The sequence below is a fragment of the Ascaphus truei genome, chromosome 3 (genome assembly GCF_040206685.1).
Source record: "Ascaphus truei isolate aAscTru1 chromosome 3, aAscTru1.hap1, whole genome shotgun sequence".
In the NCBI taxonomy this organism is placed as follows: Eukaryota; Metazoa; Chordata; class Amphibia; order Anura; family Ascaphidae; genus Ascaphus; species Ascaphus truei.
The window spans coordinates 130,499,171-130,511,224 of NC_134485.1; the positions used below are offsets into that span (position 1 = coordinate 130,499,171).

The window sequence follows — 12,054 nt, forward strand, 5'->3', positions numbered from 1 at the left end:
CTGACCGATCATCTCACCGGAGGAATCGGACGTCGCCCGGAAGTCGTCTGATTCTTTGCGAAGATCTGTTGAATGCCCAGGTGCCGTCGCACTGGGCAGGTATCGTTAAGCACGTTCACCACACGAGTGCTCGCACATAGTGGCAGCGCTGACCACGGGACAAGGGGGTTATACTGTGGACACAGTGTGGGGGCACACGGTGGTGGGAGTGGAGGTTACGTTATATCCTACTGCAGTGCTAACATTGAATGTGATTGGTATAGAGAATAAGTTATGTGCCATGTGTAATAAAGCCAGTCCTGTTTTACACCCATGTGCTTATCGTGATTGTTTCCTGTGAGGGCCTCCTCCCACTCCGTTGGGATCCCTCCCAGGTGGAGGCGTTGCGCCACGAGATTGTTATATGTATGTACCCCAGGCTCCCAGAGCGGAGGCGTAGGCTCCTGAGAGCCATACAGGTAATATACAGCATCAGTAGCATCTGTATTCACAGGGAATACCCGTTACATTTGCTTTTGTAAATACATGCATGGTTCATTTATAATGAATTAGGAAGTATAGCTGTGGGTTGCAGTTGTATTATTCTTATAATATAAATGATAACTTTAAAATCATGTCCATAACTTTTGTTGTGTGCAACTGGTTTATGTGTGATACCAAAAAAGTAATGGAGACACATATTTTCCTTATTTCCTTTCCTATTTTTTTTTTTACTCTAAACATGTTTTTGGAAATTAAAACATGGGACTCATTTTATCTAAACTACACATTTTTAAATATTACAAAAAAGTGCACCTTTTAACAAGAAAGTACATTGCAAGTTACCAATTCATAACAGTTTAAAAGATTTATGATGTTACCATTGTGGTTACAATTACATTATAACGATTTCAAAACAAACTTAATCTTAAAACTGTGAATTTATTTGAATTATCATTTCATCACTAAAATTGTATTGCAGGTTTTGACTTGGATTGAAATGTCAGAATTGTCTTTAAATCAGCACCCTCACCTAATATTTTAATACGTAACAATGCCTGTGCTAAATATATGAAACAAGCTTGTTTTGTTGTGTGTCTTTTTCATTAATTAAACATATAAATAAGAAAGAAAAGGCCAGATGATTGCTCTTCTGTATAATAAATAAATCAACAACTGGCTAAATGTTCATTACAGTACAACAGTACCTTTTAGTGGTTCGAACATGCAGCACAATTACATAGATCACATTACAAGGAGTGGCAGAAGAGACAAATAACCTTGCTGACGTAAAATACAACTGACAAGTATGCTTACTCAGCAGCTGAAACATAAGACGCTTACTATATTAGACAGTTTTACTGTAGCATACAGCTGCCACTTGTATCTCTGGGAAAGCGGAAGTTTTACAGCGTTTCAAGCCAGCACTCCAGGAAGTGCTGGGAACAAATTGCACTTTCGGTTTAACTGCAAAAAAAAACAAACAAAAAAAACTAAACTATAGATTGTAAATATACTGCTGGACTGATATAAAGGAACAGACTGAAGCAACCAGACGTGTAGATTGTCAGCATGATTACGTTCAGAATTGTTAAAGACACAGAAGGAATACAGTCAATGCACGAAAATAGGACTAAAGTGATGTCTGGAAAAACCAATGAAGACTGGATGGGCACTCTTCCTCTTTGTCTAAGTACATTACCTCTATCTAATTTGGCAATACCAGGTAATTTCTTTCAAATGTCACATTTTAGACACCTTTAATTCTGTTTACATCTGTGTAATATAAGACTTTTTTTTTTATCATCTATACATAATCTATATATAATAAAAAAAAGGAATCTATAATACAACATAAATTATACCTTGATAAAAGTGCAAGGATGCAAAATGTAACCTTTATACAGTACATGCTTGTATTATGTACAGTTTGACAATTACAGATGAGAATGGAAAAGTGGGGTGAATTTGGTGACTTTTCTATCCCTCCTTAGTTTATATGTCTTAATCCTATGACCTGCTGAATTGTGTGGGCAGAGGCTGAGAAAACACCATCTCATAACATGGTCAATTTTGTAAGGTGCGAGTACGGCTGCATATATAGAGTAGCTTCACACTGGCCTTCGTATGTGCAGTTGTTTATGAATTTACTGTATACATTAAAGCGGTTGAACCAGTTTGAATTTCCTCTCCACTTGTTACCCTAGGCATGTAACTAATTTGCCCTGTGACTCAAGCTTCAAAATTAGATTGCAAGCTGATATAGAGTCATGCCGGCAAAATTCTTTGCCAGCCCTATATGATAATTGTTTTTATTTATGTAATTTAAAATCTATTTAGGAAAAATAAGAAAACAAATGATTGTTTATTATTAGTAATTGTGTGTCGTAGAAAAGACACTGGTAAAGAGAGAGGTCAAATGTACACCTAATTATATATACAGGTTCGCCACCAGCTTGTGGACACAAATATAACACAGGGCCCCAAGTTAATAAGCAGGGGTGGTGGAGGAGGGGGGGGGAGTGACAGAGGAAGACAGCCTGGACAATCCTGGAAGTCACAAAACTACTTCCAATCATACCCATCATTTGGATTTGACATGCGGGCCCCCTTATGTGTTAACCTGTCATTAGTTAACAGAATTACGAGAGAGAAATACATGACACGAAGGGAGAACAGAGACAGAAGGGGAAAATATGGCATTATATAAAGGGTGTAAGAGAGAAAGACACTAGGGGGAAAAGGAGAGAGAAAGACATGAGGGGGAACAAAGAGACATAATGGGGCAAAGTAGACCAAATGTGATTTTCGATGTAGCGTTATGGTTGTAGGCTGAAATTAATGCGGTTCAGCTCCGGAAACCCACTACTTCAATACTGTGTTATTAAAATAAAAGCAGCTTCATTACCTTAGCGGCTAGCTACTAAGGCAATGAAGGAGTTAAACCAGGGTATCTGGTTTATTGGGGGTAGAGGGGGTGGGTGAAGGGGGTAGTTGCTTTAGCGTGTGTGGTTAGGCCTACTTGGAAGGTTACCTTAGCAGTCGTAACCTAAATGTGTAACCCCTCCCACTACCCAACGAAAGGCCTAACCACCCACCCAGGGGCAATGACCCCTTCACCCTCTCTACCCCCAATAAACATTAAAATACAATACAAACACCAATACATCATTGATTGCCATTCTGGTTACCTATGCCCTCAATGGGAGAAAATATACTGTAACCCCAATGAATTAATGGGCACCCTAATACCCACCGATCAGAGAAGAGTGGTGAGCGCATAAAACGAAAATAATAAAAAAATAATAATAAGCAGAATGAATGTGTGACCACAGGTAATGACACACACAAGGGGATGGCAGGGTGCAATAAAAATGCACGATGGTACTGTGGTTTGCCTTGTCTTGGTGATGATCACGTACCATTGTTACACTTATAGTACAACTCTAGCGCTGCACAATCCTAGGTATTGGAGAGTCTTATATTACCCCTGACAACCCTGTGTCATAGAGAATCCTGGTATATGTGCTATCACGTAACATTGGAGCTCATGGTGGTTAGTGTGGTACCGTGGCAGTACCCATTGGGGATGAAGATCCTCTTTGTAGTTACTTCCTGTTTCCTTAGACTGGAGGCTGATGATCCGCTGATACTTTGCTCAAAGAGCCTATCTGGATCTACCCTGGTGTCATGCCTGGTTTGTCTGATATATGATCACGTGCTCAGCTGGTAAATACCCGCAGCACTAACGGGGAATAGAACTCAGGCCCTCGCATCAGCAAGAAACAGATTAGTCTGAGGTAGATAACGAAGGGGTTACATGTATGATGTAACATTTGCCAGGACCCCATTCTTCAAGCTTGTTCTAGGCCAAAAAAAAATCTGTTGCCAGCCCTGTCAAGGGGCACATCACACATTACATTTGCTGTCTGGGTGCAAATCTCCTGAAATATAGTATACAGAGACAAAGAAGCAGGCACTCTGGGATTAGTGTTACAGTTCCCTTTCTTGAGACGGGTTCTAAAGAGAACCGAAATGTTGATTTTTGAATAAAGCACCAATATTTTGCATACTAGTCCCGGAGTGCCTGCTTCTTTATCTATACATAAAATTATATATTTACAGAAAATCAGCACTCACAAAACTTTCATCAAGGAAAACGTGAATTTATTGAATCAATATTCAGGTCCTGTCCAGAACCATTCTCAAGACATAAGTGCAATAATACTAGTGACTGCAATATACTGTATATCCTCCCAATGCCCTGTGGTTTGAAAATGCCAGCGAACATGTGAGCTCCTGGGGTTGCCAGATAACCAAAGGTAAACAGGAAGAGAAAAGTTATGGCCTGTCTCTCATGCCTTTTTCTTAAAGCTTCCAGAAAGTAGTTTTATCAAGATGGGTTGTCATGTATATGCTTATCCATCTGCACATTTGTGTGAAAGGGGTTATCAAACAACTGGCCACCCAATTGTCCCACTCACATCTCCACAGTTCACTATAAATGAGCACTCAGACTCCCAAAACCATCACAATTAATACCAATTAAGCTGTTAGTACCAGGATTAATTTAGATGTTAATCTTAAGGAGTCCTCTGTCCCTCTTTCTACAGGGGAAATATGCAAATTAAAGAAGAATTCAAGTTAGAAAAACATGTATGAATATGAGGTCAATCTCTTCAGTAATTATTACAGTACAATGGACAACAGATATGTTATTGATCTAGGGCAGTGTTTTAGTCGTGGAATCCTTTTTTATTTTGTACAACAAAATGGAACCCCTTAAATATTTTTAGCGTAGCACATGGAAAAAAAAAAAGAAATCCGCCGCAGGCGAAACATTTTCTTGGTTCAAGATCAAATACCTTTAAATTGAAAGTTACATTTTTCCAGGGGGAAGGCAACTACACGTTTTGTCCTCTTTCATGTCCCATAAATGCAGTTGCCCTGTATACGTGCTCGTCAGGGGGAAAAAATTATAGGTTTTGCTCTTATGATAATTATTATAGCATCAGATTCTTTGTTTATTTTTATGGTGTAGGAGGGAAGGGAGCCCGCAGTGGTGTTGGTGTCTCCGTCCCTCCTGGCGGCTGCAATTTTTAAATGTTACATTTTTTCGCAAAACACTTAAATTACCTAACGGAACGCCAGGGTTTTTTTTAAAAGTCCCCCACTGTCCCAATACATTTTTAAAAAACCTCAGGGTTCCGAGGAACCCCATTTGGGAAATGCTGCTCTATAATACATGTGTTACTCCTTTACTATCACACACACACACACACACACACACACACACACACACACACACACACACACACACACACACACACACACACACACACACACACACACACACACACACACACACCACTCCTTCCTTTACTCTCCCATACACTTCCCCTCACTCCTTCCTATACACCTCCCCTGCTCACTCACACCTTTCTATACTGCCATACACTTTCCTTATAAGTAGATATCCCATGCGCCCTCCTCTCCTGTCACTGCTCTCTTGCTCCGGCGCGAGCTGTAACCGCCACCCTCCCCACCCTCCCTCCTCGCGCTCCTTTCTCATGCACCTCGCTCTCCATTTTATTCACTGGCAGCTTTTGCCACGGGTCAGCCAGCTGCGCCAGCGGCATCTTCCCCGAACGAGCAGCATGCAGAGCCGGGGATTCCCGCACGAGCCTCAGTGGAGCAAACAGTCTGTCTCTTCGTGGCTGCTCACCCTCTCCACAGCCGCTGTGGGGGGGAGAGGGGGGTGGAGGAGAGCCATGGTGGAACCCCTGGGACTGCTCTGTGGAACCCTGGGGTTCCACGGAACCCCATTTGGGAAACACTGATCTAGGGAGCTGCGATACAGTTTTAATAAATATTTTAGTTCTTTCAATAAGATCTCAAAGTGTAGTGCAAATTTGCAAACTATGTTAAATTCAATTTTTTTGTCATTATACTAATTATTATGGTATCCTGGACAACAGATGTTATTGATCTATAGAAAAGACATTGGTACAAATATAGGTCAGGTGATGGTATCCATCTAACCTACATAGGTAGTGCAAATTTGAAGTGATAGCCATGGTAAATACTCTTATTTTATTGTCATTATTACAATACAGTAGAATCTCGGTTATACGACCTAAATGGGACCAATACCGAAAATTACGGATAATACGGAAAGTATTATCCGACATTTGTGCCACCCCTCCCCCCTTTCACTTACGAGGCTTACCGGCGCCAGAAGAAAAGGACTGAAGACCACGGGAGTGGAGTGGCAAAGGAGGAAGACAGCTGCCGGTGGGAGAAGAGGACTCCATACCATGTCAGCGGAGGGACATGCACTGATTACTCGTCTTCTCCTGCATTACATTACATGTCCTCCTGACATTGTCCTGGGTCTTCTTCTCCCGCCAGCAACTATCTTCCTCCTGTACCGCTCCACTCCCGTGGTCTTCAGTCCTCGTCTTCTGCCGCCGGTAAGCCTGATAAGTGAGAAGGTGGGTGGGTGGGGCGGTATCGGATAAAATGGAGTGTCGGATAACCGAGACTCTACTGTAATCATTATGGTATCCTGGACAACAGATATATTATTGATCTAGGGAGCTGTGATAATGTTTTTATTAATTTCTTAGTTATTTCAATTAGAGCTGAAAGACTTATTAAATATTTAATATAACAAAAGTGCTTGTTACAGAAAAGATGATAAATTATATAGAGTACTGTTAAAAAATGAACAAACAAAACAGTACAAAAGATTAAGAGCCCTAGTGCTACATCCAACTTGACAAATTATATAGTTCATTACATATAGGTTTATCATCTCATAAGCAAAAGTCATTTAATTAAATTCTTCAGCCAAAATGCCTGGTATGGCAACTAACTCCTCAATTGCATTCAGCATTCCATAGCTTTTAAACTCCAGTACCTTCTCTGAAAGAAAATCTTGTTGGAACCTTGGTAGACCATGATGCTCCCTGGGACAGCTATTCTTGTCTGTACAGTGTTTTAGATTTTTTTCACACAAAATTCAAACTAGTTAAAGTCACAGCTAGCTTGTTGACGTTACATGCATTTCCAACTTCACTTGCTAACGCCCCTGTCTTGTAGACAAGTACTTTGGCAGCTGCATCTAAAACTAACTGCTCTATTGCTTTATTCAGTACCCCATGCTCCTCTTGAAACCGATCTATTCCATTCTTCATAATTTACTTATGAATCATCCCCAAAGGTATTTGTCAGTACATTTTACCTGTGCATCTGACCTGCACACATCCTTAAGGGCTGTAGCATGCAATACACATGGGAAAGGAGGGCCGCAGAAGCGTGAGTGTACTGTATAGTAGGTAAAAACAGGAGTGAGGGTAGAATATTGGCAAAAAGTTGTAAGGGTGAGTGTAGTCAGAAAGGCAAGAAAATAGAGCATTTTCTTCAGAAAGGGAGCAGTAAATGTAAGTGCTGGTCAGAAATAAATGAAAAGGGGGGTATGTGAAGATAGGAGGGGATGGGAGAACATGCATAAAGTAGAGTTGAATGTGCTGAGAAGGAAAGTGGGAAGAGAAAGTGAATGTGGATGAGTGGGGTAATATTTTTTTTTTTTTTTTTAAAGGAGTAAATGTTGAACAGGGCTGACCAGAGAGCTAAGGTAAGAGAGAAAAAGGTCAGAAAACAAGAGAAAGGGGTTCTAGACAGAAAACACAGGAGTGGATGAACCAGTTGCTTTTCCTGGTACTAGCCTATTTTGTGGACTGAAAATCTTATTGGATGTCAAAGCCAGTTAATCAACAACGAATGTCTGGTTGATCACTATTGGGTACCAACCAGAAAAAGCAGTCTACTGTATAAACTAAAAATGAACATAAAGATCCAGTCAGGGTAAAGATCCTGGTTGGATAAGAAACCACAATTGCACTCTATGAGGACAAACAATAGTTGGGACGGAAATATAGTCCCAGGCTTGTAGCCTATTATGCCAAACGACGCAAAACAAAAAAGCTTTATTAAGACATACTAGGGGACAAAAGCAGGGAACGTAGGGTATAAACACAGGTTTATTTAAAATTAGGTATTAGACACGGAGTAGAGGAAAAAAGGCTCCTCCAAAGCCCTCCATGGAAACTCTCATATAATATATATATGGTGTCAAGCATGAAATATATCCACAGAGATACACAGAGATTCCTAGTTTGGAGGTCCTAATAGTAAACTGTATAAATGCTGGTTATCTTCATTCACACTGACAGTATGTCAAATAGCTACCTACAAATAAGTGGGAGTACTGACAAAGTGTAGCAATTTATGTGTGTGGTAACATAACCCAGGCTGCTCAAAATACTGTTAGCATATAAGTTTGCAACAAGCACACAGTAATACAATGTAAATACATGGGTAGTGTGTTCAGTAACACTGCAAGGGGAAAAGCAGGAGAAAAAATGCTGCTGGTGAGCATCGGCTCAGATGTTCAGATGCCCCGGTTTATACTTTAAGGTAAACTGATAGTTGGAGAGGGCTGCTAGTCACCTGTGGCCAGTGTTGTCCAGCTTGGCTGACGTCAAAATGCAAATCAATGGTTTGTTGTCCGTTCTTACTTCAAATGAAACTTCGTATAGGTAGTCGGGGAGTTTGTCATCAATTGCCCACTTGAGGGCGAGGAGTTCCAGCTTGTGGACAGGATAATGTTGCTCGCTGGGGGTCAAGCTACGACTCACATATGCCACGGGGCGAAGACCAGTAGGGTATTTTTGGTGCAACACCGCTTCCAGCCCGTTGAAGCTTGTGTCCACATGTGGAATGTATGGCTGCTCGGGATCGGCGTAAGCCAAGACGGGGGCTTCCGTGAGGCTCTTTTTGAGGCCTACAAACGCCTTTCCACAGGCGGAAATCCACTTGTCGTCGACGGGGAGCCGTGCGGATGTGGACTTCTGGCAAGAGTCTTCTGGATAGATCTTGAGAAGGTTATTGAGGACCTTGGCCTTACTAGAGTATATTTTCATGAAGCAGCGATGGTACCTGCAGAATCCTAAGAAGGAGCGTAGCTCCATTATGTTTTCTGGTCTCGCCAGTTCACCACGGCTTCGATCTTAGCGGGGTCGGTAGCTATTACATCTGCTGACACTATGTGTCCCATGTGGGTCAATGACGTGCAGCAGAACTAGCATTTATCCAGAGACATCTTCAAGCCATCTTTGCCCAGCCGATCCAACACTTTCAGCAGATGTTTCTCGTGCTCCTCCAGATTCTTACTGAAGACGATGATATCGTCCAGGTACACTAGGCACTGCCGGGGGTTCATATCTCCTATGGTCTTCGCCATCAACCGTTGGAATGTTGCTGGAGCACCACTGATGCCTTGAGGCATGCGGGTAAATTGATAAAACCCAAGGGGGCAGACAAAGGCCGTCTTCTCTTGATCTTCCACGCTCATAGGTACCTAGTAGTACTCAGGTCCAGCACGCTAAACCATTGGCTTCCTGACAGCGCATTGAGAATCTCTTCGATTCTTGGCAGCGTGTACTGATCGGGTACGGTACAGTTGTTCAGGGTCCGATGGTCTACACAACCGGACTGACCCACGATCCACCACGATCGGCGACACTTAGGGGCTATAGGATTCCGTTACAATGCTGCCGTTGATTTGGATCAGAACAATCGTCTGCAGAGTATCTGTCCCCGTCCAGATTATTTTCCTACGTAGGTAATGCGTGCACTGAGAAAAGATCACGCTGACACACGTTCAGTATGATAATGTCTGACTTTATTCCTACAGAGCCTGCGTTCATATACAGGGGCTGTAGGGGAGGGGGTTTGTATGCAAAAGAGCTAGACAGCTCAGTGATTCTTTTGTTAGGTCTCGTCCTTGTATGGTCTTGTTGTTATGATTTATGGTCTTGTTATTGTAGATTTTCTTGGACACATCATTGGAGTGGAATTCCTCGGTGCCATCTTCCATACTTGATGGGAGGGGTAGCTGTGGTAGCCATTTTTAGTAAGGAATCATAGCAAGGTACACATTACAGATGAAGAAAAAGGCATTTTATCCAATCCATCACAGTCCCCCCTTGAAATGTCTATTTCTGAGTCTGTCCCTAGATGTATACTAACTCATCTGTCCAGATGTGCCTGGGAACTCTTTTGTGCTGTACGTTAGACGAGTCATGGCTTGTCCATGACCCCCCTTGCCACAGACTTTGCACATAAGGAAGTCAGATGCTGTCCCTATGGGTTTATACTATTGTACTTAACTGGGAGGGACTGTAACGGAGTAAATGGACCCTCTTCCAAGAGTGGAGTATTATTATCTGACTGCAGAAAAAAGGTAGGAGTGCTATTGTCAACAGCTTTGGTCATGAACTTTTTAAAACATGGGAGAACACAGCTGACAATAATCACAAACAAAACAAAAATAATAACTATTGCGATGCCTATTTGGGCAAGAATCTTTTGCTATCCCGTCTTTCCTTGCTAGACAATTTTGTGGTCGGTATCCCCAATCTGTTCCTGTGTTCCATCCTACTGCTCCCCAGTAATCACATTCCTTTCCCCAGTAGGAATCCGTTACGCATATATAAGTAGACCTGAAACCGACATTGCTGTATCGATTATATTGCCAATGTGTTGAGGGGCAGCGGACTATATTACAATAATCAAAGGAGAAGGTAGCTACATGAGTATTGGATGAATTATACCAAAACGTGACTACCCCTTCATGTTGGGTGATAGCAATCTCTTGTGCCCCCCCTAGACCCAACAAGCAAAGGATATATAGCATCATTTTCCTTCTGAGGTGTCCTCGTTGGGAGCTGGAACCTTCTTGCAATGAGAGGCGTGTATCCAGGTGTTCTTGCCAGCTAGCTTGACTGATGTCGCTGTGGTCAACAGAACTTGGAAAGGACCATCATATCTGGGCTCTAGGGAATGTTTCCTTACAAATTTCTTCACAAGCACCCAGTCTCCGGGCACGAGTTTGAGTCCCGGTATCTAGATCTGGATCTGGAATAGAAGAAAACACTCGACCATGCATATTGGTTAGTCCTTGCGCTAGGGCAGTTACATATTTCGTCAAAACATCAGACTGCATCTGTAACTGCTGTGGGTAGTAACGACCAAGTTTGGGGGCAGTACCAAACAGTATCTTAAATGGGGATAGAGCATATTCCCCTCGTGGGGTATATCGAAAACTGAACAAAGCAACGGGTAGACTATCTGGCCAGGGCATATTTGTTTCCTGGGCCATTTTCAACATTCTAGTTTTCAGTGTGCCATTCATTCTTTCTACCTTTCCGCTACTCTGGGGATGGTATGGGGTGTGGAAAGCAAGGGTGGTCCCTAGCGCGGACCAAATTTCTTTAGCTAACGTAGCAGTGAAAGCGGGGCCTTGCAAGGTGTTTCTGCTGTGGTTTTTCCACACATCCTGGGTTACACTTTGCACAAATTGTACATAATTTGCAGAAATTACTAGTCATTGGGGTAATTCCAGGCGCCACATAGTATTTGTCGATCAGTGCATTCATAAAAGTCTTCGACAGATGTGCTGCTCCATGTGCCCATTGTACCACAGCAGGATACAGTGCCCGTGGCAGACAAAGTTTCTTTTTGTACTCATAAATTCCTTCTTGGGGCGATGCACCTCTTTTCTTCCAGCTTTCCTTTTCTTCCTTTGTTGCAGATTCTTGCAACTTCTTCAGATATTCTCGATTTACTGGGAGGTTCTGCATTAACTGAACCATCCTTGTCGTGTCCACTCGATCTTCCACTTCTCGTATCCCGCTGGCAGCTTGTTTTGCCGTAGCATCCGCCAGATGGTTTTCTCTGGCTTCTTCTGTGTTCAGTTTCCCATGGGCTTTACCTTCAGGATGGCCACATGGCTTGGAAGGAGTAGGGCGTCCATCAAAGCTTGTATGGCTGAGCTGTGTTTCACTGGTGTTCCTGCTGCTGTCAGAAATCCCCTGGTTTGCCAAATGACGCCAAAATCATGTGCTACTCCAAAGGCACATCTAGAGTCAGTGTAGATATTCGCCGTTTGTCCTTCTGCCAGTTTACACGCTGCAGTGAGGGCTTGTAGTTCGGCCTCTTGTGCAGATG

The 12,054-nt window shown here is 42.5% G+C and overlaps 1 protein-coding gene across 1 annotated transcript in view; it reads left to right on the top strand.

Annotated features, from left to right (window-relative positions):
* The first annotated feature begins 1,326 nt into the window (after positions 1–1,326).
* The window catches only part of PLCXD2 (phosphatidylinositol specific phospholipase C X domain containing 2), a 111,357-nt gene continuing 100,629 nt past the window's right edge, over positions 1,327–12,054 (top strand). Inside the window, exon 1 of the mRNA XM_075589549.1 lies at positions 1,327–1,705. Coding sequence (XP_075445664.1) covers positions 1,552–1,705 — 154 coding nt within the window. The 5' untranslated portion in view covers positions 1,327–1,551. The remainder of the gene's footprint in view (positions 1,706–12,054) is intronic.